We start from the raw sequence: 19,637 nt of genomic DNA on the forward strand, positions 1-19,637 counted from the left end.
GGCTGGGCGTGGTGGCTCACACCTGTAATCCTAGTACTTTGGGAGGCCAAGGTGGGTGGATCATCTGAGGACAGGAGTTCAAGACCAGCCTGGCCATGATGGTGAAACCTCATCTTTAAAAAAAAAAAAGGAAAGAAAACAAAAAACGAGGGCAGCATATTTCTACAAATAGAAGTATTCTACTTTGAGAAGAGAATTTTAAATAACATGAGAAAACTATTAGCACAGTGGCATGCACACAGTAAGGCCTCATTGTTTTTTCTCTTTTCTGTCCACCTTTTTATTTCCTTTTTAATTAACAGAAGCATTGACATCCTCTGATTATCAGTTATCAATATAACTGTTATATAACTGTAATCTCATCAAAGATAATGTGTTCTCTTTCATAGTAATATTCTGAGGAGAATGTATAGTCTGTGAAAGGAAAATAAATCTTGGGACCCCCAAATCACTAAACCAAAGGGAAAAGTCAAGCTGGGAACTGCATCAGGCAAACCTGGCTCCCATTTTATTCCTAAATAAGATAGTTACATTATGAAAAAGCTACATACCTCTCTCACAATTTGCCTTCTAGGACATTCCTTGTGGGCCCCAAGATCTTTACCCTAAAACCTTTCTGCTAAATTTGACTCTATGTAAATTGATAGCTTATCTTCACAGGTACTGGAAAAGGACAGAACTCAAACATTATCCCTCTGCTCACCTGAGACAAATACATATCTGATTGCTTCCTCTGCTTTGTGTTTATTTTATGTAAAAACACAGATTCACTAAGCTAGAGAAATGCATGTGACTATTCCTCTACAGCCCTCTCACATGTGAACATCTGATCAGAGATTTAAACAGATCCAACCTTTTGTCTCTTACCTACCTTCACCTTTTAAAAATTTCTTCCTCTTTCTCTAATATTCACCCTTTCCCCTTTAAATATTGAAGCCCTTAAAATAATCTTTGGAGAAAGGCACAGACCTGTCTCCCAGGTGAATGTCTTTAGCCTTGATAGAATAAACTTCTAAATAGTTTGAGATCTGTCTCAGATAATTTTTGGTTTACAAGTCTTTGGATAAATATATAGTATAACATTTGTACTGTGTGATGAAATTAAAGACTATAATCTCTGAGGCCTTTAGTCAACATCATAGACATTGTCATCATGCATTTGATTGCTTCTGAAGTAGTAGAACAGCTAAGGAGTTTTGAAATAGAAATTTAATTTGTTCACCCTATATTAATATATTAATTTCTAATTGTTTCCAGTTTTTCTGTAGAGTGTCACATACAGTATCAAACTTGTTTACTAAATAAACATTTATAGTTTCATAGGGCTTAAAAATGTTTTGGGTAGGCCGGGCGTGCAGTGGCGTGATCTTGGCTCACTGCAACCTCCGCCTCCCAGATTCAAGCAACTCTCCTTGTCTCAGCCTCCCAAGTAGGACTACAGGCGTGCACCACCACGCCCAGCTAATTTTTGTAGTTTTAGTAGAGACAGGGTTTCACCATGTTGGCCAGGATGGTCTCGATCTCTTGACCTCGTGATCCGCCTGCCTTGGCCTCCCAAAGTGCTGGGATTACAGGTGTGAGCCACAACGCCCGGCCTACTACTTTATTTCTACATGTATTTGAGAATGCTACAATTTGCCTAGATCTGGTTTTAAAACTAGAATTTTATCACTCCCACTATCTTACCTACCTGCATTTCCTTTGGTTCTTTCAAGATGCACATGTACTCCAGAACTTAAAGTATAATAATAATAAAAAAAAACAGTAGTTTTAAAAAGAATTATTATTCAGTTTTATTAAACCCAAAACGTTACCAAGAATATATATGATGATGCATATTAAGAATATATTATGAGGCCAGGCGCAGTGGCTCACGCCTGCAATCCCAGCACTTTGGGAGGCCAAAGTGGGTGGATCACGAGGTCAGAAGTTCGAGACCAGCCTGGCCAATATGGAGAAACCCCGTCTCTACCAAAAATACAAAAATTAGCCAGGTGTGGTGGCACACGCCTGTACTCCCAGCTACTCAGGAGGCTGAGGCAGAAGAATCGCTTTAACCCAGGAGGTGGAGGTTGTAGTGTGCCAAGATTGCGCCACTGCACTCCAGCCTGGGAGACAGAGCAAGACTCCATCATATACATATATATGTAAATATAATGATGTTAAATGTAATTTAAGGTAAATATAAGTTCTCCCTACCCCCTCAATCCTTCATTCAGTAAATTGACTTTTTATTTACTTGTAACTTAATGTATTTGTTGTATAGAACTATTTAGCAAAATTATTTGCACTACCCTGTGAAGGAGTAGTAGAAATCAGAATTTAGCCAGTTGCATCAACAAAGGGCCAAAGTTTTAATGACTTTTAAGAAGTATTTTCTTTTTTTTTTTAAAAGATGGGGTTTCACCATGTTGGTCAGGCCGGTCTTGACGACCTAGGTGATCCGCTCACCTTGGCCTCCAAAGTGCTTGGATTACAGGTGTGAGTCACAATGTCTGGCCACAAGAGGTATTTTTTTTCTTCTTTTTTTTTGAGATGGAGTTTCACTCTTGTTGCCCAGGCTGGAGTGCAATGGTGCCATCTCAGCTCACTGCAACCTCCGTCCCCCAGGTTCAAGCGATTCTCCTGCCTCAGCCTCCCGAGTAGTTGGGATTACAGGCAGGAGCCACCATGCCTGGCTAATTTTGTATTTTTAGTAGAGACAGTGTTTCTCCATGTTGGTCAGGCTTGTGTTAAACTCCCAACCTCAGGTGATCCGCCCACCTCAGCCTCCCAAAGTGATGGGATTACAGGCGTGAGCCACCACGCCCGGCCAAAGTATTTTCTTTATTGTAGGTTGATTAAAGCACATATATCTAATCTATGACTTCTAACTTCTGTAACATATCTTTTAGTATATTGATATATTTTATCAAAGCATTAGTACTGTTCTTCATGGGAGTTTTTACCTTTGCTTAATCTTCCTGTACTGCCTTTTTTCCCCCCTTTTTCTTTTTTGAGATGAGGTCTTACGCTGTTGCCCAGGCTGAAGTGCAGTAGCATAAACACAGCTCACTGTAGCCTCAACCTCCTGGGCTCAATCAAGTCCTCTCGCCTCAGCCTCCTGAGTAGCTGAGACGACAGGTGCATGCCACCACACCTGGCTAGTTTTAAAATTTTTTGCAGAGATCAGGTCTTGCCTTGCTACCCAATCTGATCTTGAACTCTTGGGCTCAAGCAATCCTTCCACCTCAGCCTCCCAGAGTGCTAGAATTACAGATATAAGCCACTGTACCCAGCCTAATCTTCCTGTACTTAAAAAGAATTAATCAACTGTTTTTTCTCATTGTTGGGGCTAAGAAAGGCAACAGTAATTGAAGCCTTGTGAACCAAACATTTCTGTATCCTACAAATATTCCACATTTAAAAAGTTGATATTATAGTTGCTAGGTAAGAGCAAGGACATTTTGTATGGTATTATTCTGAGGTAGGGTCTTGCTCTGTTGCCCAAGCTGGAGTGCAGTGGTGCAATCACAGTTCACTACAGCCTTAACCTCCCAGGCTCAATCAGTCCTCCCATCTCAGTCTCCCTAGTAGCTGGGACTATAGGCTCAAGCTTCCATGCCTGGCTAATTTTTGTATTTCTTTGTAGAGAGGGGATTTCGCCATGTCTCCCAGGCTGGTCTCAAACTCCTGGGCTCATGTGATCCTCCTGCTTCAGCATCCCAAAATGCTAGCTTTACAGGCATGAGCCACTGCGCCAAGCCTAGAACGAGGATATCTATACTGTAGATCTTTTTGTTTAACAAAAATGTGTCAGGCAAAAAGCAGTTTACAGGCTTCCTGTATGTATGGTAATTTAATTAGTGTGGTATAAAAAATTAAATATGAAGAAAAATACCTGAATTCAGTGCATAGTACCAAAACCTAATCATCCCAGGATTCCCCTATTCAAAACACAAGGCTCTGTGTGACTCAGACATCACCTTGCACTCATTTTATGAGAAGTGTGTCTGATCAATTACCTGGAAAAATCAGATTTTCAAAGGAATCTGTGACTACAAAACCATTTGAGCACAATGTGTTAATGTTGATTGAGAGTGAGGAGAAGGAACTCAGTTGTGGGCTCTTTTCTCATCTTTAAAACAGCAAAGTCAAGGCATTCCTTCATTCTTTTCCCATGCGGTCTTGAGTATGCCGAAGAGAGCAATCCTGGTGATCCTGGTGCACTGGAATTTTCACAGCTGTCAAGCAAAAATAAAACACCAGTGTCAATTTAAAGGAAAACTAAAGTAGAATTTAATGTTGTTGAATGTCCTAACAGTTACAATTATGTTAGAAGCTGAAAGAGAAGCCCAAAAGAATGGTACCTTAAACACAGGGGAGGTTTATCTTTTTTTCTCAGGATAGTTTATTTCCCTCTCAAATCAGCAACATCCAAGGCTAGATGGACTAGAGCTTATAGTGGCCCTGCAGCATCATCGGGACCCAGCCAGGCTCTGCCGTCGGTAGCATTGGCTTCCATACCCAGGTTAGCTTCTGGCCCTGTGTGACTCTAAAACATCACCTTGCACTCAAGACTCTCAGCATGAGGAAAGGGAACTTGGGCTCAAATGGAAAGGACTTTTCCATGGAGTCACCTCCCTTCAAGTGGCCTCCTAGATGCCTCATCAATATTTTGCCCACAATCTTGTTAGCCACATAAAATCCCATGGCCACATAAAACTGCAAGGGAAACTGGGAAATGGCATCCTTTAGCTGGGCACATTACTGCCCTGAAATAAAGATTTCTTTTTTTCTACTACTTTTTTGGTGGTAATTTTTACAAAAGAGAAAGGAAATGTGCTTGTTGGAGTAAGCAACTGGCAATTTCTGTCCTAATGCATGCCGTGCACTGGAGCAAGCCTTAATTAGCACCTGATCCATGCCCTGGGTGAGGGTTACTTAGATTTTGGCTTTAGCTTGCTTTTTTAGTGTAGGCCTTTAGCAGGACCAGTCAGAGATTCTTCACCTTAGGGCCATGATTCCTGAATCTGTATGAGCCGAATTTTATGAGAAGTGTGTCTGATCAATTAACTGGAAAAATCAGATTTTCAAAGGAATCTGTGACTACGAAACCATTTGAGCATGATGTGTTAATGTTGATTGAGAGTGAGGAGCAGGAAGTCAATTGCAGGCTCTTTTCTCATCTTTAAAACACCAAAGTCAAGGTATTCCCTCATTCTTTTCCAATGTGGTCTTGAGTATGCCGAAGAGGGCGATCCTGGTGAAATCATTCACTATTCTCAGTGTTGTAAAGTAGTGATAAAGTAATGTGACTAACGTCTTTGACTAGAAATGAGCAAATTTCTTCCTTACAGTGTATCCATACCCAGGTTATGGATGTTTTGAAAAATACTAAGTTTTTGAATTAGTGTTAAATCACACTAATATATTTTTCATAGAAAAATTGTAACATTAATAGCATGAAAATACTTGGTAAATCTGTTTCAGTATTGAGTCTTCCACACACTAGCTACGTGATACTGAGCCCATATCCTCAGCAATAAAATAATGGTGTCTGCCCCATGGTGTTTAGATTGAATGTGGTGACAGAGGAAAGCCCCCAGCCTCATATCTGACAACAGAGGTCACATTTAATGTCAGTTCCCCATCTCTTTCAGTAACTTTCAAACAAAAGAGGCTTTTCCCAAATGATGCAGCACTAGGGCCCTGGGTTTACTGATCAGATAGTTTTGTCTAGATCTGAGAACTATAAATATAATTACTTCCTGTCCTTGTGTGGAGAGTTCTTTTGGTATTACGGGGTTCTAAATGACTGTAGTATCAAGACAGTATGCAGGAGTTTTTTGAGGCCTCAGATTTTTGAAGGGTGCAGATATAAGGGAAAATTGAGACTAGGATTGTTTTCTGGAGGGAAAGAATTTAAGATAGAAAAGGGCTTAAAGGGGAATGCAGGCTGGGAAAACTTCATTGTAGAAAATAAGAGGAAATTGATAGTATATAAATTGATAATTGAAAAGAAATACAAATTTGGTTCTCAACCCTCAACTTCATTTGGAGCTACCTCAGGCACTACACATAATTTTTTTTTATACCTAAATAATAATGAGACCATCTGTATAGCTGCTGCATAGTTTCAGTGATAATGATTCCTTTTTCTCCTTTTAGTTTTTGATGCTGTATTTTGTCCACATTGTTATCATATGTCTTGCAATTTGATGTATTCTATCATACATGGAAAATACTGACATTGATATGTAGATGCCAGGACCCTGGGGAAGGGCTGATGGATCACTGATTTGATTTTGTTGTCAGATATAACCAGTAATTAGCTTACCACTTTGAAGAGCATAAAATTTTCTTCTTAGTTTAAATCAAAAGAAAACGTAAATTAGCAAAACATTTACTAAAATCTGTGATGCCTCTTGATGGAATTGGTTTGTGCATATTATGTAGAGATTGACTAAGAAAAATGATGGCAGCAAGAACCCCAGCTGTGCTATCTAGCTATATAAGGTTGACAAATGCTTTGCTGTTTTTGTCCTTACGGGAAGGGCCTTATGTAAGATCAGCCTGAAAAGTGGTTCTTGGGTGTTATGCAGATACACTGTCAGGTGAAGATGGTGTTTCATACTCTCTTACAAAGCCTGTGACAGCCAACCTTATGTCTTTCTTGCAGGACAGAGGTCAGATCAAGGCCACCCCTTCAGGATGACCTTCCTTTCTTTGAGAAGGCCCCAAGCAGACAGATTTCCTTACCAGACTTGTCCCAAGAAGGGCCTCAGCTGAGGACCCCAGCACTGGCAAACGAGGAAGCACTGCAGAAGATTTGTGCTCTCGAAAATGAACTTGCTGCTCTCAGAGCTCAGATCGCCAAAATTGTGACCCAGCAGGAGCAGCAAAATCTCAGTGCAGGTCTGTAAGTCCTACATTCATTAGTTTTAACTTGCAAACTAGAAGTTAGGAGCATGTCACTTTTAAATTAATTAGTAAGTAACAGCTATTGGGGTTGTTAGAAAACCAGGTGTCAGTCCCCTTTGTATTGTCCAACACAGAACCCAGTCAAGTTTACACAGTGCTTGTTTTGAACAGTCTTGGTGCTCTCAGAGATGATGACTAGGAAGTATCTTTTGGAAAACACTGAAATTCATGCAGTTGAATTGCTACATCATGGATGTTTTCTTTTCTAATGGGAAACTTAGTTGTCTAGGATAATGGAACCAACCATATCAGACATGAGGCAATGCCATGGGTTGCCATCTGCTTAGTGAAAGGAGCCTGGGTTTCTGTGCGGTACGTGTTGGACTGAGTGGTGTTTACTACCTGCATGTCTTGAGGCAAGCCCTTGACATCTCACCTCCTTTTCCTGCTCTAAAATGGGGATAATAGTACCTATGTTACTGAGTTATTGTGAGAATAAATGTGGAAAGTATATAAAATGCCTTTAACACACAGCAACTATTTAATAGTCATTCCTCTTCCTTTTGCACAGAGTAGAACCTGAATTCAGGTCTTCTGGTCCAACACCATTGTGTTTGTTAGTGTGACATTCTCACATTGGGGGAGGAAACTGTAGCCTTGAAAACCTAGCCCGCTAACCTATTGGCAGGCAGTGGTTATTTTCCTATTGTTCCCAAGGCCTGGAAAGACTCAGTAGTAACCAGCTCTGTCGGATAAAGACAATTAATTACTCTGCCTCTGAGCAACTTGGCTTACACTTCTGGAGTTTAACGTAATCCACCATGGAAACCTTATATGACCTGAGCACAGCAGAGGTGGGCGGGGGTGAAGGCACTCTGGGTGTTGATGCTGGACTGTGTTTATGCATGTAACTTGCTAAAATCCTCCTGTCCTTTTTCTTGTCTTAAATTGATTTTTCCTTTTGCTTTACCTCCCTCTTCTGGCCAACTGAGAAAGTGCCACCATAAATTTATTTTGAAGTTGTTTGTAAGTTGAAACTTTTGAGTAAAAATCTTTTACATCAGCACCTCCCCAATCAAAATAGTTCACCCAATAGACAACTTTCTAACCTTCAGTTATGCAGAAAGAGGATTTTTAGGTCATGACTCTTAGTTACTTCTTGGTTTAGAGAAAGGGTTTCACTGTGTTGCTCAGGCTGGTCTTGAACTCCTGAGCTCAAGCGATCTGCCTGCCTTGGCCTTCCAAAGTGTTGGGATTACAGGTGTGAGCCACTGAGCCTGGCCCAGTGGAGGCTTTTCGTGCTTAATAAGTCTTACATGAAAATATACTTAAAATGAGTTACAAATTTGTCAGTTTTCTCAAATCATTACAATAGTACTAAATTATCAAACTGTATGTATTGAAGAGATGTTTTTGCAGTACTTTTTTATATTTCTGTTAAAAGTGATTACAAACAGTGCTACAGTCAAACTTGAAAATTTGATGTCACAAAAACACCTCTGTCAAGTTAAATAGAAATTTTGGATTAAATGATACAGTGGCTGAGATTCAGGCATTTCTCACGAAGTAACTGAAACTGTCTTTCTTCTTACATAACCGAGACTTTTAAGGATATTGTTTTTAGGGGTACAAAAATCCTAACATAATTTTGCTTTAAGAACTGATATTTTCTTTGCTTAATAACAGTAGGATTAAGTTTGTTTTCCTTTGTTTCCATAGGTGACTTAGATTCTACCACATCTGGTACCACACCGCCACCCCCTCCGCCTCCACCTCCCCCACCACCCCTGCCTCCCCCTCCACTGGGGCTCCACCAAAGCATATCTGCTATTGATCTTATTAAAGAACGAAGAGAGAAAAGAGCCAATTCTGGAAATACTTTGATTAAGAACAATCCAAAGAAACCTGAAATGCCAAATATGCTAGAGATCCTTAAAGATATGAACAGTGTAAAACTTCGGTCAGTCAAGAGGTGAGGATACCTTTACCTTCTTTCTTTCTTCCCCATTTGTTTGTCTTGTAATACCAAAGTACCAGGCTTCTTGAGAAATTTTGTTTATAACATGACTACCATGAATAATTAAATTTTTAGTATAAAAAAAAAAGGTGAGCCCCAGTGGCTTCTATACACAGTAGCAAAGAGGTTAGCAAAATAGACTAAGTTCCCAGGTGATGTTTTTAGTTTTCCCATTTCATTTAAATATCAGCCTTTTCATGTCAAGTCTTCACTGCAGTTGCTCATGAGCATTCACTAATTCAACAGAGGCATGCTGTGTACCACTAAGGTAGTCATTAGACATGCATGGAAGAGAGAATCCTAATTGCCCTGAAGGAGAGCAGAGTCCGTGTTCTGCAGATACATTACATGGCCCTTTATTGGAATCCTGTGTGCTTTTGCTGAGGATTAGATCTAGGCTTCCTTCTCTTTGCTAGCAGTATTTATCAGGTCTCTGCGGAGTAGCTATGATTCCGGAGAGGTGCTATCAGGCAAAAGGCTGACAAAGTACTTCCCTGAGGGTGGCCAGTGTATTGACCTGTCCCTTTGGTTTGTGTTCACTTCTCTAAGGTCAGAGCAAGATGTGAAGCCCAAGCCAGTGGATGCTACTGACCCTGCTGCTCTCATAGCAGAGGCCCTGAAAAAGAAATTTGCTTATCGGTATCGAAGTGATACTCAAGATGAAGTTGAAAAAGGAGTTCCAAAGTCTGAGTCAGAGGCCACCTCAGAGAGAGTGTTGGTGAGTTATTTGCCCAGATTTCTTTCCTGTTAACGTAGAAATCCACTCCATTGCTAAGCACTTGCATTTTGCAAGTCATTCACCTGTGTCCTCTGTAAGATCCAGATCCGAAGGGAGGTGATAAAAGATTTGGTCCCTGCCTTACAAGTAGATCACAGCCGGCTGGGAAAAGGATGATATCTTTGCTTAGCATGTATACTTTTATTTTTCTAACTATGAAAATAATATTTGTTCATTTGGAAATTTGAAACTTGTAGAAGAGCATAAATAAGAAAGCAAAAGTTAACCCCTGAGCTCACTACTAAGTAATCTCCAATGTTACATTTTTCTACGCAGGGTTTTTTGTTTAAGCATAGTGAAGTGAAATTCAGTATAGTAACAGTTGTCTCTTAGGACAGTGTATATTTTGTGATATAGAAATTCAAAGTAAAGTGATTTTCTCTCAGGGCACCCTGTGAAAGTCTTCTGAAGAGGGTGAGATTTGATGTGGGCCTTGAAGGATATGTACTATGTCAAAGGTGGAAACGGAGTACATTTCATGGAACCTCTCATGTAATAATTGATACATTTCCTTTATTAACATTACTGTCATGGGGGTGTGTGTGCTCATCTATTCCAGAGAGGCAGGTGTCTCAGAAATTCTAGCACCTTTGAAAATTTTATTTAAGACATTAGAAAGGAAACTTTGTACCTGCTCCCTTTATTCAGAGAAGTAAAATTTAACAAAAGGAGGGTATTGCCAAGATTGTTGTAGTTTTCATTTATAGGAAACAGTTTGGCTATTTCTTTAACTTTCATTCTGTTGATATGTTCTGTGTTTATAACAACCTGTCAATTTGTAAAGATTTGACTATTTTTCATACCCAGCCCTTTGGTCCATGATTGGGGGGAGCATATTGTTACTGTTTCTCGTTACCAATATCTTTACATTTTTTGTTTGTTTCTAGTTTGGGCCACACATGTTGAAGTCAACAGGAAAAATGAAGGCTTTAATTGAAAATGTATCAGACTCCTAATAGACAATGAGCTGCAAAAGACTATCCTGGTTCCCTTGATGGTTTGTGAGGTCTAAGTTTGCTAGTAGAAGTCGACACTATTTAGTAAATACCTGACTTTGGTATTCAGTGGTCTCCTTTTCAGGCTAATTAGAGGATTAAGCAATAATGAAAGCACTATATGTTTGGTTTTGCTTTAGTGAGATGGTCAGCTTTGGTGCTCTCCACAACATATGTGTGTTTTGACATGTTTCTAATGTGTGGCCAGGGTGTTCAGATTTCTAGTTTTGAAAACAATTGTATAGATTTCACCACACAAAAAGGACATTTGTGGATGTTACTGCACATTTTAAATTCTTAACACTAATTTATCTGTATAAATGTTGTATATGCATATTTTTGGACATAAACAGTTTATGTAAAATTAGTAATGAATGATGGCAATGAGGGCACTGTTATCTTCGTTTGTTTTCAATGATCATTTAGCATTTAATGATGGAACAGCTGGTATAACATAAGTTGTTGGCATGAAATATTTGAGATTGGAAACTTCTTGCCTTGAACAGAACTTATATTTTAGATTCTCTCTCACATTTTCTTGGAGTTGGAGTTTGAATAGGAACCAGATGATGTTCACTGCTGAAATTCCATAATGCTTCCCATTGAAGGGAAGTTGAGAACCAGGAAAGCTGCTTTCACCTCACTGCCATCCAGTACTGAGGAAGAAAGCTGTAATTTTCCAGTAGTGATGAATCAAATTATTGAATTAAATTTCTTAAGTAAAAATTCAGAATGCACCATCTTGTTTTCCTTCAGTTTACTAAACAGCATCATAAAGATGACTTTGCTAAGTTAATACCTCTGGAAATGTCAGAATAGAGTTTAAAAATTTTTTAATATTGGCCAAAACATTAACTTTAATAGAAAATTGACTTGGCAAATGAATTTTGTATAAATTATCACCAGTCAGAATGCTGTTTTAATTATATTATGCAATATAAACCATAGGTGTTATTAGAAGTAGAGAATTGCCTTTTTCATCTAGGGCTTTTAAGGACTTGCTATAAATGATTATTTTTTAAATGCTTCATGATTTTTCTATTTCTGCTACACTCAGCTATGGTTAATACCAGAGTATCCTACCAGGAGTAAATATTTGGATTATTTAAATCTAGTAATAGAAGAAAGTTATAATTCCTGGGAGTATTAGGAGATAGAAGTAGAGATTCACTTCTAAGTTATTGAAAATATGTGCATTCTCCTAAATATTAACCAAAATGATTTGGGGTAATGACATGGCTTGGTTATTCTGTTTAAATCTGTACTATGGCTTATGTTACACATGTAGATGTTCACCTCTCATTCACCTGTTTATGTGGTTTAAAATTCTCTTTAACAGAATTCAGAAAATTCACCTGACATATATTTTGACTTCCTAAGAAACATATTTTTGTATCAGTATTGAATATCGGACAGTGTCCCCATATAAGGAAGTTACTGTTTTAAAATAAAGCAAACTGTTTTATTTTCCTTGGACTATAGTGCCTTCATTTTTTTTTTTTTTAACAATAGGTAAGATTCTTTTGCACATGTAGCTCCTTTAATAATTTTCTTTCTGCGTTTTTCAAGTGGAATTATATTCCTTAAAATAAGCTCTTAACCTCTCATTCACTTTTTCTCATAAAGGGATCTCGGCATTAAAATAGGACAGTCATGAGTTACCTGAGTGGTCTCAGGGTTCTCAAACCCATCACCTACTTCTGGGACTGGTGAAATTTGCTTTTCTAGCTTCTCCCACATCCACCTCATTCAGTTTCCTGCTTTGACATAACACAACATCTGAAGTAAAAGATTTAAAAATAGTTATACCTCAGCTAGGTATGAGAAAGAAAGGTAACTAACTAACTTGCCTATGTTTTGTCTAAGTTCTGATTGAGAGACTCTTTTTTATGTATCTTCCCCCCAGTCCCAGGCCCTTCTGCCTAAGATTTGTGTCTACCTTCTGTATTAGGAATGCCTATGTGTCTGTGTCTCTGATGAAGAGGACTACTACATGTGGTAATAACAGCTAGCAGAAAGAAATACTTTGGAAAAACCATAGTTCTGATAACTTCTCCAGAAATAGAAGTTCTCTCCGTGGGATAGAATCTGGCAGACAGAAGTTGAAACTTTCAGGAGTTCGCCCAACAAAGTCACTGCTGGGATTGCCAGCCAGAATGAGACACTTGCTTTCAATTGCAGTAGGTACCATTTCTGTGTCCTCTTTCTGCTTCTCATCCGAGAGATTTAGCATTCTTCTGTGCTACCCTATTGATCCTATTTGTTAGGATTCTTCTTAGACCTGCCCTGTAAACCTTACAAGCAAGCTAACTCTTCTGTGGTCTTGGTGTGATCCTTTAAGGATGGGATAATAAAAATGGCATAACCAAGTAAGGATCTACAACTTTTGCACATTTCTCTCCAAGACCATTATCCTCAGTATCCTTAGTCTACTTCTTATGGTCTAGAAGCCTTAATGTTCCTACAGCTGGAACTTGTCTGATATACATTCTCCAGCCCCTTGTTAAGGTCACAGAGGACTCCTTCAATAAGGGTAGAGTAGAACACAAATGTCCTTTAGACATTTTCAGGATGGTAAATGTTAAGAAAGCTCAAACAGTGCGTCCTGTTCATACCAAATGGTTATCCCAGGGCAGTCTTTCATAACCCAACTGGAAAAGCTTTAATTTGGGGAGATGGACCAGACTCTTCATAACAAGATTTTAACCAAATGTATTAAAACATTCTGTTGCTACTTGTGGAAGACAGTTTGGGGGAGGTCCAAGATGGCCGAATAGGAACAGCTCCGGAGTGCAGTTCCCAGCGAGAACAGCGCAGAGGGTGAGTGCTCACCACATTTCCAAACAAGTTTTCACTGCCCACAGACCAGGAGATTCCCAGGCTGAAAGTTTTCGGCATGACGGTTTCAGCTGGTGCCATGTCGGCGCACAGAAACTCACAAGAGTCTGGGCAGCTGTTCCAACTGGTGCCTGGAATGCCTGGGAGACAGAGCTGCCCATTCAACTGACAGGGAGGGGGCTGAGACAGGGAGCCAGGCAATGTGGCTCAGCAGGTACCACCCCCACAAAACAAGCAATCTGAAACGCTCTGGAATGAGAGTTGCGAAGCAAGCGCAGTGGACCCAGGACCCAAGCTCAGTCAGGGGAAGGGCGTCCCCCACTACAGAGTCAGTCAGTCCGCCACTACCCAGGCATTTCACACAGCAGCTGGGCAGAGCCTGGGGCAGCTCAGCAACGCCTCTGCTGGCAGACTGTGACAAGACTACTCTGTGCAGGACAGGGCATCTGTGAAAAAAGGCAGCAGCACAACAGGAAATTATAAAGAAAGCTGACCTTCCTAGGACAGAGCACCTGGGAAAAGAGGCGGTTATGAGTTCAACTGCAGCAGACTTAAAGTTACCTGCCCAGCAGCTCTGCATGTAACAGTGGGGCTCCCAGCACAATGCTTGAGCTCCTATAAGGGACAGACTGTCTCCTCAGGCAACTCCCTGACCCCGGTATACCCAGGAGAACTCCCCCAACTTAGCAAGGCAGGCCAACATTCAAGTCTAGGAAACCACCACAAAGATACTCCTCAAGAAGAGCAACCCCAAGGCACATAATCGTCAGATTCACCAGGATTGAAATGAAGGAAAAAAATGCTAAGGGCAGCCAGAGAGAAAGGTCGTGTTACCCACAAAGGGAAGCCCATCAGACTCACAGCAGATATCTTAGCGAAAACCCTACAAGCCAGAAGAGAATAGGGGCCAATATTCAACATCCTTAAAGAAAAGAACTATCAACTTAGAATTTCATATCCAGCCAAACTAAGCTTAATAAGCGAAGGAGAAAGAAAATCCTTTATGGACAAGCAATTGCTGAGAGATTTCGTCATCACCAGGCTTGCTTTACAAGAGGTCCTGAAGCATTAAACAAGGAAAGGAACAACCAGTACCAGCCACTCCAAAAACATACCAAATGGTAAAGACCATCAACACAATGAAGAAAATGTGTCAAGTAACGGGCAAAACATCCAGCAAGCATCAAAATGGCAGGATCAGATTCACACATAACAATATTAACCTTAAATGTAAATGGACTAAACACCCCAATCAAAAGATACAGACTGGCGAATTGGTTAAAAAGCCAAAACCCATCAGTGTGCTGTATTCAGGAAACCCATCTCATGTGCAAGGACACACATCAGCTAAAAATAAAGGGATGGAGGAAGAATTATCAAGCAAATGGAAAGCCAAAAAAAAGCAGGAGTTGCAATCCTAGTCTCTGATAAAATAGACTTTAAACCAACAAAGATCAAAAGAGACAAGGGCATTACATAATGGTAAAAGGATCAATGCATCAAGAACTAATGATCCTAAATATATATGTACCCAATACAGGAGCACCCAGGTAGATAAAGCAGGTTCTTAATGACTTACAAAGAGACTTAGACTCCCACACAATAACAGTGGGAGATTTTAATAATCCACTGTCAATATTAGATCAATGAGACAGAAAACTAACAAGCATATCCAGGACTTGAACTCAGGTCTGGACCAAGCGGACCTAATAGACATCTACAGAAATCTCCATCCCAAATCCACAGAATATACATTCTTCTCAGCACCACACTGCACCTACTCCAAAATTGACCACATAATTGGAAGTAAATCACTCCTCAGCAAATGCAAAAGAATGGAAATCATAACAGTCTCTCAGGCCACAGTGCAATTGAATTAGAACTCAGAATTAAGAAACTAATTCAGAACTGCACAACTTCATGGAAACTGAACTGGCTCCTGAATGTCAACTGGATAAACAATGAAATGAAGACAGAAATAAAGATGTTCTTCGAAACCAATGAGAACGAAGACACAACGTACCAGAATCTCTCTGGGACACATTTAAAGCAGTGTCTAAAGGGAAATTTACAGCAATAAATGCCCACCAGAGAAGCGAGGAAAAATCTAAAATCAACACCCTATCATCAAAATTGAAAGAGCTAGAGGAGCAATATCAAAAAAACTCAAAAGCTAGCAGAAGACAAGAAATAACTAAGAGCAGAACTGAAGGAGATAGAGAGACAAAAAATCCTTCAAAAAAAATCAATAAATTCAGGAGCTGGGTTTTTTTTTTTTTTTTTTTTTTTTAATCGACGAAATAGACCGCTAGCCAGATTAATAAAAAGGAAGAGGGAGAAGAATCAAATAGATGCAATAAAAAACGATAAAGGGGATAGCACCACTGACTCCACAAAAATACAAATTACAATCAGAGATTATTACAAACAACTCTACGCGCATAAACCAGTAAACCTGGAAGAAATGGATATATTCCTGGACTCTTGCATCCTCCCAAGCCTAAACCAGGAAGAAATTGAAACCTTGAACAGACCAATAACAAGGGCTGAAGTTGAGGCAGCAGTTAATAGCCTACCAACCAAAAAAAGTCCAGGTCCAGACTGGTTCACAGCTGAATTTTACCAGACTTACAAAGAGGAGCTGGTACTATACCTTCTGAAACTCTTCCAAACCAAAAAGAGGGAATCCTTCCCAAATCATTTTATGAGACCAACATCATCCTGATACCAAAACCTGGCAGAGACTCAACAAGAAAAAGAAAACTTCAGGCAAATATCCATGATGAACATAGATGCAAAAATCTTCAATAAAATACTGGCAAACTGATTGCAACAGCACATCCAAAAGCTTATCCATCACGATCAAGTAAGCATTCCAGGGATGCAAGGCTGGTTCAACATACACAAGTCTATAAACGTAATCCACCACATAAACAGAACCAAAGACAAAACCCACATGATTATCTCAATAGATGCAGAGTAGGCCTTCAACAAATTCAACAGCCCTTTATGCTCAAAACTCTCAATGAACTAGGTATCAAAAGAACATATCTCAAAACAATAAAAGCTACTTATGACAAACCTACAGCCAATATCATACTGAATGGGCAAAAACTGGAAGCATTCCCTTTGAAATCCGGCACTAGACAAGGATGCCCTCTCTCACCATTCCTATTCAATGTAGTACTGGAAGTTCTAGCCAGAGCAATTAGGTAAGAAAAAAAAAAATAAAGGTATTCAATTAGGAAAAGAGGAAGTCAAATTGTCTCTATTTGCAGACGACATGATTGTATATTTAGAAGACCCTATCGTCTCAGCCCAAAATCTTAAACTGGTAAGCAACTTCAGCAAAGTCTCAGGATACAAAATCAATGTATAGAAATCACAAGCATTTCTACACACCAATAGCATACTAACAGAGCCAAATCATGAGTGAACTCCCATTCACAATTGCTACAAAGAGAATAAAATATCTAGGAATACAACTAACAAAGGATGTAAAGGATCTCTTCAAGGAGAACTACAAACCACTGCTCAAGGAAATAAGAAAGGACATAAACAAATGGAGAAACATTCCATGCTCATGGTTAGGAAGAATCAATATCATGAAAATGGCCATACTGCCCAAAGTAATTTACAGATTCAACACTATCCCCATCAAGCTACCAATGACCTTCTTCACAGAACTGGAAAAAATCACCTTAAACTTCATATGGAACCAAAAGAGCCCACATAGCCAAGACAATCCTAAGCAAAACGAACAAAGCTGGAGGCATCATGCTACCTGATTTCAAACTATACTACAAAACTACAGTAATCAAAACAGCATGGTCATGGTACCAAAACAGAGATATAGACCAATGGAACAGAACAGAGGCCTTGGAGGCAATGCCACACATCTACAACCATCTGATCTTTGACAAACCTGACAAAAACAAGCAATGGGGAAAGGATTCCCTGTTTAATAAATGGTGTTGGGAAAACTGGCTAGCCATATACAGAAAGCAGAAACTGGACCCCATCCTGACACCTTATACTAAAATTAACTCCAGATGGATTAAAGACTTAAACATAAGACCTAACAACATAAAAACTTAGAAGAAAACCTAGGCAAAACCATTTAGGACATTGGCATAGGCAAGGACTTCATGACTAAAACACCAAGAGCACTGGCAACAAAAGCCAAAATAGACAAATGGGACCCAATTAAACTCCAGAGTTTCTGTACAGCAAAAGAAACAGTCATTAGAGTGAATCGGCAACCAACAGGATGGGAAAACATTTTTGCCATCTATCCATCTGACAGAGCTAATATCCAGAATCTACAAAGAACTAAAACAGATTTACAAGAAAAAAACAGACTTATCAAAAAGTGGGCATAGGATATGAACACCAAAAGACATATATGAGGCCAAAAAACATACGAAAAATGCTCATCATCACTGATTTTGAGAGAAATGCAAATCAAAACCACATTGAGATACTACTTCATGCCAGTTAGAATGGTGATCATTAAAAAATCTGGAGACAACAGATGCTGGAGAGGATATGGAGAAATAGGAACACTTTTACACTGTTGGTGGGAGTGTAAACTAGTTCAACCATTGTGGAGAACAGTGTGGCATTTCCTCAAGGACCTAGAAATAGAAATTCCATTTGACCCAGCAATCCCATTACTGGGTATATACTCAAAAGGATTATAAATCATTCCGTTGTAAAGACACATGCACGTGAATGTTCACAGCAGCACTGTTTACAATAGCAAAGACCTGGAACCAACCCAAATGCCTATCGACAATACACTGGACAAGGAAAATGTGGCACATATACACCATGGAATACTATGCAGCCATAAAAAATGATGAGTTTGTGTCCTTTGTAGGGACACGGATGAATCTGGAAACCATCATTCTCAGCAAACTGACACAAGAACAGAAAATCAAACAACGCCTGTTCTCACTTATAGGCGGGTGCTGAACAATGAGAACACATGGACACGGGGAGGGGAGCATCACACACTGGGGTCTGTTGGGGTGGGCCAAGGGAGGGACAGCGGGGAGGTCGGGAAGGGATAACATGGGGAGAAATGTCAGATATAGGTGATGGGGCATGGAGGCAGCAAACCACATTGCCATGTGTGTACCCATGCAACAATCCTGCATGATCTGCACATGTACCCCAGAACCTAAAGTACAATTAAAAAAAAAAAAATTCTGTTAATGTTGCCTAATGGCCACCCCTCTTCAGTAGCCACAAGGTGTATTCCCCAGGATAGTATGTTGTAAAAAACGAGGTATCATTTTAAGGGTGAAAAAGGATAGAACTAGAGCATGGTTGGAAATCATTGTGTTAATACTAGCGTGAGCACAAAAGGAGAAAAGGGCATAAGGCACTGACCTTGGGGGCTGGGCTGCCCAGATCCCCCCAGTCCCTGCCTTCTCTTCTGCAAGGGGCATGCCTGGTACTGCAGAGACTGCTCTGTAAGCCAGGACATAGCCCTGATGAGCTGTTCCAATCAGATTCTCCCTCATGAATTTGAGTAGGAAGCCTCTGGAGTCAGTCAGTGCCAGGAGCTCAAATGAAGATGTCATGAGGTACAGTTGTATCCATACATGTATAGAAGCAGAAATTATCAAGAAATGAACTAAGAATAGTCATAGTGACCTTTGATTTAGCACTTACCATGTGTCAATAATTTTACTTTAAGGAGTAGACATTTTATGAGTTAGGGAGCCAATCAGAAGATTAGGTAACCTGCCTAAGGCTCCAAACCTAGGTCTGACAAGCTGTAAAGACAGTGCTCACCAGAAATGACCATTCTATCCAGCCTCAAGAACTGTGGGGAAAAATAACTTGTTTATAAGTCATCCAGTTTCTGGTTATTTGTTCTAACAGCCTGAGTGGACTAAGGCAAGCACTGTCCTTTCTAGTATTTCCTTCTAGATGTTCATCTTTAGGTCTGTAACTTTTACTAATTTCAACTAAGTTAAGGGAACTTGGGAAATCATTAAGAGTCTCCTGCTTCTTTATAGGACATGGCTCAACAATAAAGAAATACTTCAGATCTGTGTTCAGAAATGTCATGTAAATAAATGTACAGATTAAA

The 19,637-nt window shown here is 39.7% G+C and overlaps 1 protein-coding gene across 2 annotated transcripts in view; it reads left to right on the plus strand.

The window, feature by feature from the left end:
* Positions 1-12,169, plus strand: part of MTFR1 (mitochondrial fission regulator 1) — a 62,730-nt gene extending 50,561 nt beyond the window's left edge. For both annotated transcript variants that reach the window (XM_017547466.2, XM_017547467.2), the window contains exons 5-8: positions 6,662-6,897; positions 8,623-8,875; positions 9,470-9,638; positions 10,586-12,169. In XM_017547466.2, coding sequence (XP_017402955.1) covers positions 6,662-6,897; positions 8,623-8,875; positions 9,470-9,638; positions 10,586-10,654 — 727 coding nt within the window. In that variant the 3' untranslated portion in view covers positions 10,655-12,169. The remainder of the gene's footprint in view (positions 1-6,661; positions 6,898-8,622; positions 8,876-9,469; positions 9,639-10,585) is intronic.
* The last annotated feature ends 7,468 nt before the right edge of the window (positions 12,170-19,637 follow it).

This window comes from Cebus imitator, unplaced genomic scaffold (genome assembly GCF_001604975.1).
Source record: "Cebus imitator isolate Cc_AM_T3 unplaced genomic scaffold, Cebus_imitator-1.0 Scaffold198, whole genome shotgun sequence".
In the NCBI taxonomy this organism is placed as follows: domain Eukaryota; kingdom Metazoa; phylum Chordata; class Mammalia; order Primates; family Cebidae; genus Cebus; species Cebus imitator.